The sequence below is a fragment of the Leiobunum rupestre genome, chromosome 1 (assembly GCF_980474605.1).
Source record: "Leiobunum rupestre chromosome 1, qqLeiRupe1.1.hap1, whole genome shotgun sequence".
NCBI lineage: Eukaryota > Metazoa > Arthropoda > Arachnida > Opiliones > Sclerosomatidae > Leiobunum > Leiobunum rupestre.
Genome location: NC_143384.1, coordinates 20,851,861 through 20,867,227, shown reverse-complemented (window position 1 = coordinate 20,867,227; position 15,367 = coordinate 20,851,861). Strand labels below are relative to the sequence as shown.

The 15,367-nt window shown below is 36.0% G+C and overlaps 1 protein-coding gene across 3 annotated transcripts in view; it reads right to left on the bottom strand.

Moving 5' to 3' along the window:
* The window catches only part of Mrtf (Myocardin-related transcription factor), a 40,083-nt gene that overhangs the window by 8,323 nt on the left and 16,393 nt on the right, over positions 1 to 15,367 (bottom strand). The window contains exon 1 of one of the 3 annotated variants that reach the window (XM_090176719.1): positions 8,497 to 9,275. The exons of 1 other annotated variant lie outside the window; for it this stretch is intronic. In XM_090176719.1, the coding sequence (XP_090032845.1) occupies positions 8,497 to 8,593 (97 nt within the window). In that variant the 5' untranslated portion in view covers positions 8,594 to 9,275. Of the gene's footprint in view, positions 1 to 8,496; positions 9,276 to 15,367 lie in introns of those variants that run through there. One more of the 3 variants, XM_090176727.1, reaches the window with a different exon arrangement.

Genomic DNA, 15,367 nt, shown 5'->3' with positions numbered 1-15,367 from the left:
AAACAACTTCAAAGGTTTGTTTGTTACGAGTAATCATACATTTCAATTTCCCATCAGATTCGCGAAAAAATTCAATTGCAATATAGTTGCTACCACTAGAGACAGATGCCGCCACGGTAGAACGATAAAGTTGATAAAGTCTCCTTATTTAATGAAATTGGTCCCGCGCTAGCCAGGTTTAGTTGTACCTCTATTTATTCCCAACTCAATGGTCTTATGAGCGGCGAAATATTTTCCATTTTAAATTACAATTCATTTATTTTCGGGGCCCAGGAGCGAACCTGCGCTGCCAGCTATACTCCTAAATTGGCATTGAAATAATACCTCTTAGAACTTTGCCCCTTGGAAGCAACCGTACGGCGTGACAAATGAGGAAACGTTAATTAATTAACGTAGCCAGAAAGGTCGATCAATTTCAACTTCTTTAAATTCAATTCTTTTCTCAAACCGAACCACTGCTGCCATCTATGCTGTTAATTGGCATTAAAATAATACCTCTGAGAATTTTGCCCTCAGAGGCGTATCTAGGGTATGGCAGCCATGGGCGCAACTCGACGGGGGAGCCAAATTATGTTTTAAATTGTTTTTGGCGGTCTGCTTTGGTGTTGAGTTTTAGGGTTTTTTTTTATGTTTATATTTCCGGTATATACATCTCTAAGATGAGATTAGATTCAGGTAACTTTCTGGAAAAATGCCTGGGGCCAAGGAAGGTTGTGTGAACTTGCTTTGCTAAGTTATCGAGAGAACAAACGGAAAAAACAGACTTCGACGATATTATTGACAAATTTTCGTGAATCAAAGCAAGGAAGGTAACACTATAAAGTTGTTTACGAATTACACAATATTTCTTATACAATAAAAGATTATAGTTTTTAAAAAATAACTAAAGTTTCACTTATATTCCATTTCCTATAATTCTGACCACCTGGGAAGGGGCGCAATTTCTATGGTTTGCCATAGGTCAAATTTTCCTAGCTACGCCACAATTGCCCTTTCGGTGCAGCCATACGCTATGACAAATGATAATAGCTTAATTCAGTAGAGTAGCTAGAATTTAGACAAATCAAATTAAACTTCTATAAATTACTCTATTTTTACTCAACTGGATACATCTATCATGCATTAATAAAATACCTCTCCAAATTTTATCTTATTTAAATTTAATTACCATTTGTAATTTAAGTTCGCTCTAGAATATACCTTGTACATTTTCATAAATACATTGTAGTCTAATGGGCGATTTAAAAAACACTTAACTCAAATCCAACAACCCTGAGTATCAAAGTAACTGTCCTTGCAAAATGAAAAAAAAAAACACACGCACTAAAATAGGTTTAATAGTAAAATTTCTGGAAAACAAGACCTACAAAATATTTCTTGAAACAGACCCAAAAAACGTTTATTTTTCCACCAAAATCCGTTCAAAGGTCTCAGCCAAAAACCGGAGGGGAGATTGAAGAAATGAAGTGAAAAATGGCACAGTTAGAAGCGGTTTTTATATAGAATTGTAGTCGAAAACCGTCGAAAAAAAGGGAGTATAGGTTTAAAACAAACAACAACTTATCCCTACCCCCTCGTTAACTAAAAATAAAAATAAAGATCGATTGAATACGAGGGGAAAACTTTCAAAGTCAAAAGGTTCATGACACTCTTTGTTCAATGTTCCCGACTTCTTTCTACACCGTGTTCCCACCGGGACAAATGCCGATACCGTCTCGGAAAGCTCTATCTCAGTAACAATGACACATACGTGCTTTGACTATTTATAATTAACTTATACAGGCCTAGGCTTAGAGAGTAAAAAGATACTAAGTCTATAAATTCAAAGATTTTCTGATCATTTTAAATGCTTTGGTAATACGTTCCTACAACTATTGGCCAATCGATTTCCCTGATATTTCCAGGGTTTGCCACTGATATTTATCTGATTTATACATTAATTAAAACTAACTCAGAGTAACTAATTTCACGAATGACAGTTAAACTAAATTGGCTCCATTTCATATTATAAGAGAAGTAATTAAGTAAAATCTTTGATAATAAAAAATCATTGATGGAAATTCGTACTCTTTAGGGCAAATTTTCTAAAACCTCATAAATTTCCTGATATTTCCCTGCTTTTTACATAAAAATTAAATCCCCTGATTTTTACAAAAAAAAATTAAATTCATTAATTTTTACCTGATATTTACAAAAAAATTAATTCCCCGAAATTTTCTGATTAAAAAAAATTAAATTCATTGATATTTCTAAAAAAAATTGAAATTCCCTGATATTTTTCTGTCGACAATCTAATTTCCTGGTTTTCCAGGTTATTGTGAGGATAAGCGTCAGTTGGATTTCTCAAAAAGAGTTTTAAAAATAGTATTATTATATTATATTATATATTATTATAGTAATGCTTTTTTTTAAATGGTTAGAAAAACTTTGAAACTATATAGTCTCTATTTTTCATTTAACTATAAATGAAGGCTACAAAGAGTTTAAATCCTTTTCTTGGAGCTACGTTTGCTAAGTGGCTGAAGCAGGGATGGGCACTTTTATTAAAGTACCGCTCAGCTCACACTCGTTAGTATGATATCCGCTCACGCTCGCAAAATTTTGAGCAGTGAAATATTCGCTCCTCTCATTTCCGTTTTGCTCTCTTTTAAAAAGATATTTTACCGCTCAATTTCGCTCAAAATGAGCAGGAGATAGCTTGAAACAAGTGAAACCAGAAGTATATAACATATCCCTAACGAGAGAAATATCCCTCGCCCTATATTGCTAATACTAATTAAACTTGTACCACGCACAATCCCCCCGATGTATTACCTATATTTTAAATATTTAATATAAATTTCAACCTGAATCTGGTGTTTATGGCCGATTTGGTTCCAAGTCGGCCGTAATGTACACCTATATGAGATATGAAATTTTACAAAAGGAGACGTTGCACTACCCATTCGATTTGCCATGGCAACAGAAAATGTTTTAAAACAAAAAATCTCCATTTAAAAAAGCATGGGAATTTCTCGAACATTTTCAAAAAAAATTAAAATCACGAAATGGGTAATTTGGACAACGTTTAGGTAAATTTCATCAAGTTTGGTTACATTGGAACATTTTTGGGGTAAAATTGTAACAATGTTTGTGTAAGATAAGGAAAAAATCTTATTTTTGTTTTAAGTGGTCAAAGCCATTTTCTGTTGCCATGGCAAATCGAATGGGTAGTGCAACGACTCCTTTTGGGAAATTTCATATATCATATATAAGTCTACATTACGTTCGACTTGGAACAAAATGGGCAATAAACATCTCGGTTACTCGCCTTGTTAATAAACCCAAAAGAAATTTTATCGAAAAATATTTTTTCGAGATACCTGGTTTTAGAAATGAAGTAGCGAAACGCGAACACTTAAATTTAGATTAATTTTTAGAAAACCCGAAACTACGCGAGGTAACAGCTCCCTACACTAACTATTACCATTACATCAACACTTTTTAGGGAAAGGGGAACCGAAAATCCTGGGGGAAAAGCTTTAACAATCGGGGGAAAAGCTTTAACAATCGGGAGATAGCGTGGTAACTCAACTAGACCCAGGATCCGATCACAAATTATGTAACACACAAAATCGGCTATTTCAAGCCCTCCTAGTAAGACCAAAAGTAAATAGGGGGAGAAAGTATGGCAGTACTGAATCAAAATTTCTCAGTTAAAAGGAGATACGATGTAAACAAACAAAATGGCGGAGCCGAGTGTTATTTAGGCGAGCTTTTACTTGTCTTGACAATGTTGCATTCTTTTGTTGATAAGTTAATCCCAGATATGCGAAAAACTAAAAGATGTGTTAGTGGGAGCTGTACCATTTTCAAAACCTTAAAAAACATTTAGGTTAAGAATGGATTGCCAGGTAGAAACAGATTAATATAAAGTATGGTGGTGATACAATAAACCATTTATAAGAGATGGTTGTGAAATTTTTTTTATTACTTTGCGTATGAATGCTCCACATGTTTCAACACGCATTTGGTTATAGCAAAAGTAAATAGGGGGAGAAAGTCTGGCACTTGGGTCCAACCGCACGACGTCTAATTTGAGGGGTAAAATTTTTGGGCTTCGGAAATGACTTCCCCCTCGCCTCTTTACAGGGACACAAAGGTATCGGTTGTACTCCACCACGATGAAAAATAGTTCTCTATAAAATACGTGAATATTTAACTTTTGCTTTCGATAATTTGGTTAATTTAGTTCCTAAATAAAGTAGATATATGATAGGAACTAAAATGCGACATTTTAAAAATAATAACACAACTTTTGAAAAGAAATAAACCGTAACTAGAATAACGCTCACTTAAATCGTGGAGAGCGTGGCGCCATCTAAGAGCAGAGATCGGGACTAATTGGTAAATCTACGATGTTAAGGCCTAACAATTTGCAAGTTTTACTGAAATAATAGCTATAGCTACGAGCTTTTTTGTTTATTTTACAATTGATATAGTAATTATTAATTAAAATCAACCGTTCTCGAAGGAAATAATGGTCAGCATTTGACAGAGAGACTATTTGAAATCGCGAGGCGGTGACATGGTTGCCAGGGAATAAAATTCAAAATTTTCATCTTGAGCGCGGACCAGAATACCACAAATGCACTACTCCGCGCGTAATGTGCTATCCTTATTGGTTAGAAATATCACGTGATCACTAGCTCTTTAAAAAGGGTGTCAAGCATGGTGGAAGGTAAAATCTGGAGGCAGTGATAGACTTTCTCCCCCTATTTACTTTTGGTAAGACCCTATGCCAAATTGACGTAACAGATACCCTCAATTGCAATAGCAGCCACTTTAGTCGTTAACATTATTTAATTATATTTAATATTATTCAAATTCATTGTTTTACATCTAGAAAAAGAATAAAACGTCACATATAATAATAATCAGCTAGGCTAATACCCTTGGCACCACCTTAGGCCTAAGTCATAAAGCGAGTTGTAATGCCATTAATTCAGGTGGCCGGGTTACTATGCGAAGGAAGGTGGTGGCAAGCCCTTCAAGCCACGCGAGCCAACAACTCCATACACTCACTATTACCGTTAACCTCTACAAGTTTTTATGCAAAGGGGAAACTGAAGAACTCGGGGGAAAACCCCTTAAACCAGCGGGGAGAGAACTTACAACCACAACGCGGAAGGAGTTGTTCCGAGTTTTCACCCAGTGCCACAAGCTGGGATCGAACCCGGCTCCTCTTGGTGTGAGGCGAAAGTGCTAACCACTCCGCCACCCAATACAAACGATGTTAATAAAATTTCATTAAATAAATAGAAATTTATAAAAATGACCTTAAAAATCTCCTTAACATTTCGATGAGTTAATGTTTCCACTATAATTATAGACTATGTTCACGAAATTTTAAAAGGTGCCATAATAGATAAATAAGCACATTTAAAACTACCTTATTTAAAGATGGGGGTACCCATAGTACACTTATTTGAACAAACCGTATTTTAAATTTAAAAAAATGCATTTATTGGTCTACTTAACACGAGGTAATGGCTACAGTTAAAAAATTCCTTTTATTTAAATCGGATTTATTTTACAGAATTTATTAATTTTTATACAATTAACGGCTCATTGTATAATTAACGGATATTTTACTTTATCAGTTAGCTAATCTTGAATTAAAACGAAATCATAATGTAATTCAATTATTATTTAGTATTTTAGTTTCGTAAATTTTCTATTTATTTTAATTTTTTAACAACCAATTTTTTGACATTTTTATTCCTCCATTGAAATACAGTGTGATTTGATTTAAATCAAATTAATTTAAATCAGCCAACCCTGGTAGAATTAATCAAATTCATTATGTAGAAAAAAACCAGCAATTTTTCGTTAGAAATCCTGAAACCTAAAATCAGTCTTCCCTATAAAAACAAACTATTTAAATTTGAATAAACAAGTCAATTAAACCGTATATACCTTTCAGAGTTCTAGGTTGAATAATATGTAAAATTTCCCCGTTAATCCAGTAAATCAAAAATTCCAGTTATATCTTTTTGTATTTTTTTGGGGGAGAGAAAAAATTTCGTTTGAAAACAGCGTGATAAGTGGCGTTTCCAGCGATGAAAACGAGAAAGTACTTAAAATAACCTTGGCAACTCGAAGGGAAGCTTCGATAAGTGAGTCAAAAGTCTAAATTTAAAAACTTTAAGTCTAAAAGGGCTCGGATCTTATATATATTTTAATGCTTACCCCTGATTTTTATTTATCGTGGTCTTCGTAACACCGAAACCATCACCCGCTTTCCACTAATTAAGATAATCTAAATTACTCTCGACGTCGTCACGACGATTTCTCACGACTGATTAAAAGACAGCGAAACCTTTATTCGAGTTTATAAAGTTCTCTCGCGGACGTGACTTTCGGATATCGTCCTCTGTTTAAGACTTCCGGTTGACATTTAAAAATAGGTCAAAAATAGGCCTAATCGAGTGTAGAGACAGGAAAGATCGAATGATCTACGGAAGTATAAATATATGTAACCGAGAAATATTCGAAAAAGCCTAAACAATTACTACAATTCGTGAAAACCGCAAACATCCTAAAGGATGTGTTTGAGAAGAGAGACAATTGTTTTTCAACGCGTTGGTTGAATTTGTATTTGGAAGAATTCGCGGAATTTTTTGGGGACGTAGATGTTGATTTAATTTAAGGTTTGCCATTTATTTGAAGAATGCAATTTAAATTTTGTGATAGGAATTCTAATGTTCATTCTATAGTTAATGTTAAGAGGACATTGCGCCCAAAGCCATTTTCACACTATAGTGGGGTGGCAGCGAGAGGGGTTCGATTTCAGCTTGTGGAACTTACGACGTGAGTGAAAACTCAGAACCACTACTTCTACGTGGAGTTTGCAAGTTCTCTCTTCACTGGTTGAAGGGGTTTCCCCACTAACGCTACGGTTTCCCCTTCCTATAAAAACTTGCGGATGTTGAAGGGAATATAACCTGAAAGCAATCTTTACGGAAGATCCATTCAATTTTACCAATTCCCCTGTACAGTGGCGCCAAACATTTCTAAAGCCAAAGGTAGAAGCGGCCAGAGCTGCAAACGTTGGTGTTCCACACTAAATACCTGAGGTAATCCCCTTTAACGAAAATAGTGAGTGTAGGGAGCTGTTGGCTCGCGTGGTATGAAGGGCTTGCTACCACCCTCCTACGCATTGTAACCCGGCCACCGGTAATTGGCTAGTTGGTGGTGCCTTGGGTATTAGCTTAGCTGATTATTATTATTATTATTATTATTACCAGTGTTCATAGCTAGTTTCTCTAAATTGTATTGATCAAACCAGGCATTCAAACCGATTTAAACTGGGTTTCGAGATGTAGTTTAAGTTCTTTTCAGAAATAGACTTATAAAATCACTACCTAAAAATCTTTTCACCGATTACAGACATATGTAACTAGGTACAGTAATTGGTAATGCTACATCCGTAATCAGTTAGTTAATCTCTGTACATCGATTACGATCACATGGAACTGAAAATATGTAATCAGTTACGTAATTACCGGCATATAAAACTAAGTACAACCATTAGTATTGCTAAATCTGCAGAGTGACCACAGCAAACCCTCCAATTTTTAATAGGAAAAACAGGAATTTATTTTTATACGAAATTATAGGAGTAATTTTATTAAAGATAAAACAAATCCTTAAAAGAATTTTCGTGTAATATTAATATGAAAACATCACAGACTTTGTGACTAGATAAATGTATTAAAGTAATATTACATTTTCATTTAAAACGCTTTAAAATTAGTGGTTTAGTAAAAGACTGGCTGTTTTTGAGCGCCTTCTATCGAACTTTAAAACTATATTGAAATCAAATTTAAGTATAAAAAATGTATCGAAAAATAGGAAAATTGTCAAATTATAGGAAGTTATAGGAAAATAATCGAGATATAGGAAAAATTGTAAAAAATAGGAAGTGTGGTCACCCTGAATCTGTTATCATTTACGTATCTCTTAGGTACGATCAAAGCTACAAGCTTGTACTACTATTACGGGGGGTGACCAGAACATAGGGGTTTAGTAAAGTATAATTTATTTCTCATACATATATTTAAGTATAAAAAGTTAACTTTGTTCTACTAAAGGAAGTGTAAATCCGGTAACAGAACATAGAATTCGCGGTAGGAAAAGCAATATCAAAGGGCATCGATCAACCCCAAATTTCACACCCAACAAAAACCAAAAAATCTGACCCAACGCTTAGAAACAAAACCACAAAAGTAATATTTACCAACCTATTCCTGACATATCCTACATCCCCGTCCCAAATTCAACAAGGTTCCAATCCCCGTACACCCAACCAGTAGCTAATATTACGTATAGGTAAATGAAGAAACGAACGTAAGGGGGACACCTGGCTAACCTAGATCCGAGAGATTTCGAGAGATGCTCGTCAAGGGAGTCCGGGGCGGAGAAATAAATCGGAGGTAAGAGTCAGTGTCTCACCTTGGCAATGTTGGCAAGAATCGTCGGGAGAGTCGGGAACGGCCGGGGGGACGTCACCCTCTTTGCTGACACCCTTGGTCTGTTGGCAATCCAACATTGTTACCAATTACCCCGCGTCCCGGTTCCCCCCGCGCCGAATTGACGGTGCGGAACAGCGTCAAACATTCAACGAAACGGTTCTTTACGTGATGAGCGAACGACTTAAACCAACGGTCAATTCGTTGAGCACCACCGGTTTGTCCGACCGTGGCCACGCGTTAAGCGACGCGCACCCGATAACATCAGGCCACCAACACGGCGATAAAACAAACGTTAATCATCATTAAAACGTAATCGAAATTTCGAAGGCGTGCCGGATTTTTGGCCGACTTCCAAGATGTACGTAGTTGAGGTTCCGGCGACGAAGCCGGTCAAATACCGGATAGCGAACGGAACGTACCACCCTTTAAAACCGGACGAACGCGTCTGAACGGTTAGTGGCGGCAATCCTCAACGGGAAACGACGACGGTAACAGACTCCGGCAAGGTAGTCGATTTTATATCGCGCAATTTTTGACGATATAATCGGTAAAAGACAAAAACATTTTTCGAATATTTCGCGTCGACTGTCAAAGTAGATAGATACGGGGAGGTACCGTGGGGAAGTGGTATCGAGTTTATCCGTCAAATAGCAGTCAATAAAATTCCAAGACGGAGTCGGATCGGCGGCGACCTTTCCCCCCGCGTGACTGTCTCGCGGATTTAGCGAAGACTGGTTTCCGACTCCGGGGAGCAAAAAGCGAACTAATTCCGCCGTCTTCCTACCCCTTGCAACCGCGAATGAGAAACATCTATGTAGGTGTGTTTGGGACTCTTCCTATCCACGGAAGATGTAGGGGAAGACGCGGAAGAGGGCGAACGAGGAGGATCCTGGGAAGAGCGAGCACCAAAGGATGACGAGGTAGTAGCGAGTGATGCCTGAGACCTCCGAGAGTTTAACCCCCTTTACGAGACCCGCCCAGCCGTCCCGTCCCGTTGCGGAAAGTAAACAAGTACGTCAACTACCTAGCCGATCGGAAATAGTCGGGTTTTCGTTGACAGAAACGACTCGATGTTGGTCAACAATAGATGACTTGCATTCAAAAATGGAAAGCGATAATTTTCGTCAACAGAGGACTCTTTATTCAAATAAGCAACGATCAGTGTTACCTAAATGTCACATTTTTAGAATAAAGTCCATGTCAGTGGCATAAAGTGGCAAATATGGCCAAAAGTGGCAAATATGGCAAAAAGTGACAAATAGTGACTAATAATCAATAAATGCATTTAAATGATGTAAATAATATCTTTCAGAGATGTAGCATCACTTACATGTGAGATAATGTTTTAGTTTTTCACAAAAGAACCATTAAAAACACCTTAAAGATATATACATAGTTTGCACCGAAGGGAGGGGCCTATGGTCTCCAAGGAAACTGGGAGGGCGATCAAAAATTCAAACCATTTCGCGCGTAGCTACTAAATAGGTAGCCATTTTATTGGTAATCTCGTCAAAGCTACAAAACTAATTAGATTTATGCTTTAAAATTTTAAATGGGCCCTAAACAAAGTCAGATAAGATTCTAAGGCCGGGTTATTTAAATAAAATATCAAATTACGACAGAAATATCTACGAAAAGAAGTTGACAAAGCTTATCAAAGTTAGGCCTTTGCGGTCATCCTTTTTACAATTACCTTCGCTATCGAATAAAATAAACAATTTTCGCTCTCCCTTGGTAATTGAACTACTCGAACAATTTTTAACCAGGCAGATAACCATTTTTAACGTGAAACTAATTTCTTAATCATTTGAAAATAATTAAAATCCGCAAACAGACGATTGAAACTGTTAACCCTCCCGTTTTACTAACAAATCTACACCGGCAAAATGGCGGCATAGAATCGTTCATTCTAGCTCAAATTAAATATTTATTCTTGGTTCTTATATCTATACTTGGAACTGCGTCATTGATGACGTAGGGATGCAAACTATGTATAGCAGACGAATTCAAACTCAGGAAAATCGTTGAAAAATAGCCAAAAGAAATTACTAGATTGGGCTATAATTGAGTATCTAGCCCAAAACCTGACAACTAATACAGTATATTTGTCTAAAATAGCACAAATATATTTTTCCTTTCGTATGTTTTTTTATTTTTATTAAAATTTATTATTTCCCACTTTTTGGCATATTAGCCAGTAAAAGTATTATTCGCCATGTCGGTATTTACCACTTTTTGCCACATTATTTGACACCTGACATTTACCACTTCGGAACACTGGCAGCGATATAACTTTGGCCATGAATCCATACCTCTACTTGGAATACTTAACGCCGCAGAATTTCGTCTCGATGTGGCTGACGGTTTTTTTGACGTCACTACGTTAACTGAACAAACAACTACGTGAGAGGGGAGCGCGCGCAGAGGGGATTTTATCTCTCGTAGGCGGGGCCAAAGCCGTCAGAGTGATCTTACCATACGCGATACGCCAGGATAAGCATTCCCAGTAGAGGTATGGATTCCTGCTTTGATCAATAGACGACTTGGGTTCAAAAAAGGAAAGCGGTAATTTTCGTCAACAAAGGACTCTGATAAGCTGCGCGATAATAGACAAGTTAAGCCACCACTCATTTAAACGTTGTAGGAGTGTAGATTGTATAGAATACAGCTACGTCTACACTTAGCTACAAGTTTCTCCAGGGTTCGTACAAAAATTCCGGAATTAAATTCCCTGACATTTCCAGGTTTTCCCTGACCAAATTGACAAATTTTCCCTGACCAATTATGTAGAATATATGAATGGTTTGAGGTAAAAATCTTGAAAATATTTTATTTGCCTGATTTTTTTGGGGTCATTTTAAAATGTCCTTACTTTTTGGGTTCATTTTCAAATTAATTGACTTTTCCCTGACATTTGGGAATCATTTTCAAATTCCTTGACTTTTCCCTGACATTTAGGAATCTTTTAAATTTCCCTGACTTTTCCCTGATCTTTTGGAAATCTTTTAAAATTCCCTGACTTTTCCCTGACCTTTTGGAAATCTTTTAAATATTCCCTGACTTCTCCCTGACCTTTTGGAAATCTTTTAAATATTCCCTGACTTCTCCCTGACCTTTTGGAAATCTTTTAAATTTCCCTGACTTCTCCATGACCTTTTGGAAATCTTTTAAATATTCCCTGACTTCTCCCTGACCTTTTGGAAATCTTTTTAATTTCCCTGACTTCTCCCTGACCTTTTGGAAACATTTTCCAATTTCCTGACTTTTCCAGGTCGTGTAAGAACCCTGTTCTCCCTACACTTTTTCGAGAGGGTGGGTAATAATAATAATAATAATAATAATAATAATAATAATAATAATAATAATAATAATAATAATAATAATAATAATAATAATAATAATAATCAGCTAGGCTAATACCCAAGGCACCACCTTCGGCCTAAGTCATCAAGCGACTTTTGAAGCCTTTAATTCAGGTGGCCGGGTTACAATGCGTAGGAGGGTGGTGGCAAGCCCTGCATGCCACGCAAGCCAACAGCTCCCTACACTAACTATTACCGTTAACCTCGACAAGTGTTTATGTAGATTCTTTAAATCCGTGGGTGACAATTTGATTCCCCCTATCTGGTGAAGATGGACTTCCGCTATGTCAAAACGTGGTCTTTTCTCCGGAGCCTAAGGGACTTAGGGAAGGCGAAGCAACAAACGACGTTATGACGTAGGGGAAGCGCGTCTTCACAAGATAGGAAGAACCGAATTTTCACAAACTGACCTTCGGAATCGATTGACGCAATCATTATGAAAGAGCCCTCACAATTTGAGAAAGCATTCAACTAACTAGCGCCAGAAATATCTAAAGCCATATAATGAAGAGGCCAATATGGGAAGGGTTGGTATTCGGTATTCCACACTAAATACACGCGATTCAATGCCCTTTAAATAGGCAACGCGATCATTATGGTCAACTGATCAGTGATTTCAATAAGATCCTTTTGGTCAACTGATCAGTGATTTCAATAAGATCATTTTGGTCAACTGATCAGTGATTTCAATAAGATCATTTTGGTCAACTGATCAGTGATTTCAATAAGATCCTTTTGGTCAACTGATCAGTGATTTCAATAAGATCCTTTTGGTCAACTGATCAGTGATTTCAATAAGATCCTTTTGGTCAACTGATCAGTGATTTCAATAACAGGGTTGCCACAAAATTTTCAGATTCAAATTCCCTGTTTTCCCTGACCATTTTAACAGATTTTCCCGGACTTATTAAGGCCAAATTTTTCTTTTATATTTTACTGTTATCAGAATTTAATAAATTTAGATGGACTTATAGTAAAAAGGTTATTGCAATGTTGAAAAAATTAGCCAAACATTCAAGGAAATAAATGATAATCGTGGAATTTGTCATAGATCTAGAGTTAAATTACCTTCAAAAAGTGCCAAGATAAAATTGAATTCCCTAACTTTTCCCTGAATTTTTACCAATTCTTCAAATTCCCTGTCATTTCCCTGACGTGTGGCAACCCTGAATAAGATCATTTTGGTCAACTGATCAGTGATTTCAATAAGATAATTTTGGTCAACTGATCAGTGATTTCAATAAGATAATTTTGGTCAACTGATCAGTGATTTCAATAAGATAATTTTGGTCAACTGATCAGTGATTTAAATCAGATAATTTTGGTCAACTGATCAGTGATTTCAATAAGATAATTTTGGTCAACTGATCAGTGATTTCAATAAGATAATTTTGGTCAACTGATCAGTGATTTAAATCAGATAATTTTGGTCAACTGATCAGTGATTTAAATCAGATAATTTTGGTCAACTGATCAGTGATTTAAATCAGATAATTTTGGTCAACTGATCAGTGATTTAAATCAGATAATTTTGGTCAACTGATCAGTGATTTAAATAAGATAATTTCGGTCAACTGATCAGTGATTTAAATAAGATAATTTTGGTTAACTGATCAGTGATTTAAATCAGATAATTTTGGTCAACTAATCAGTGATTTAAATCAGATAATTTTGGTCAACTAATCAGTGATTTAAATCAGATAATTTTGGTCAACTGATCAGTGATTTAAATCAGATAATTTTGGTCAACTGATCAGTTATTTAAATCAGATAATTTTGGTCAACTAATCAGCTATTTAAATCAGATAGTTTTGGTCAATTAATGTCAATTAGCACCGTGAAACGCGTAGGAAAACCAAAGTGTACAAGATACTTCAGTGGCTTTAATCAGTACATTTCTTAAGCCTTTTAAAGGCTAAAAATATGTTGGCAAATATGTTACACATTTTGCGCGAAAAAAATATTAAAAAAAAACGGGACAACGACATCAACAGTCACAACGTGTCCTAAAGCAACAGCTCCCAGTATTAAAGAAAAGTCTAAAACGCGCGAGCTGAAAAATAAAAAGCGACTAGTACAGGCCTCCGCTAAAAAGACGAGAGAAAAGTTTGAAAACTTTCGGGAGATTCAGAGCCAGGAGTTCCTCCGTGACAAACAAACGCGCCGCGAGTGAATCATTCTGGAAGAGATGGTAAGAGGCTGAGGGAAATGATGATCTATTTATATCATTCCTCCTCTTCCACGGCCTCATCCATCGCGGAGGCAGGGAGGTAGGGAGGCTAGAGAGCACGACGGGCATGAAACAGAGTGTGAACGCTAGTAGCGCCGCCGAGCCCTGCACTAACGCGTTCAAAACATCATATTGCTTTTTTTCTTCTTTATTCTTAAATGATATTATTTCTTTTGGCTTAATAACTTTCGGCAGGGCTCGGGGCTAGGTAATCGTACCTTTTCAAAAATTATCTATTTTGGAAGGCGTACTACCCACTGCACCGTGGGACGTATAACGTTAATTTTTATCGTCCTCGAATACGAGAAAAAAAAGTTCTCAAAACCGTTAGTTTTGTATTATCTCTCATTTTCAAGTTTACGCTTTCACGCGTTTATTACCGTGATGAAGTAGGATAACTGGTTCAAAGGTTTCTTCGACGGATTGTCATTTGCATTTTTTTTTTCTCTATCCACGCCGTCGTTTTGAGTTTTATAATAATTGATATTTTTTAAAAAGTGAGCTTTGAATTGTTGGGGAAAGTTAATTTGCTGGTGGAATCGATTAAGAGGGTTGTTTATTATTATTATTATTATTTTGTTCCATCGAAGAAATTAACGGTACAGAATATTAAATTGAAAATTAATGATTGTTTCACACGTCAGTGGGTAGTAAATAATTCTGCGCTTTTAATATTGGACAAATAAATTCAAGGCTGTTTATTTGCTTATATTTTTAATATCATAAATTATTTTTTGAATAAATCTTAAGGTTATTAATATAATCATGTTTGGCATTTGAAACTGTACAGGATTTTGACTTCCCCAAAAGGTCGTTTAAATGACCTTTCAAACTTTGACGCTACAAATCGATTTTTCGTTGACTCCCCCGGGTGCAAGAGCACTTAAAAGTTTTAAAATAACCCTCACAGCTTAGATTTCCTCTACTAGACTCCTTAGCTGAAAAATACCGCCAATTTCGCTTTATTTGGGATTAAAAATTTAGAAGAAAAAATTTGTAGTCGATTTCAAAGTAAAGAAGTTTTGGAAAATAAAGGAAAATCTTCATTATCAACAGTCTCAATTCCCCGATATTTTTATGAAACTAAATTAAAATAACATTCTTGGAACAATAACTATTACAACTTAGCAGGGTAGCTTTATAATTATCATGACCATTATCCGATTGAAAAAACCATGATAATTATCCGATTGAAAAATCCGTGAAAATTATCCCGATTGAAAAAATAATAATAATTATCGGATTGAAAAAATCGTGAC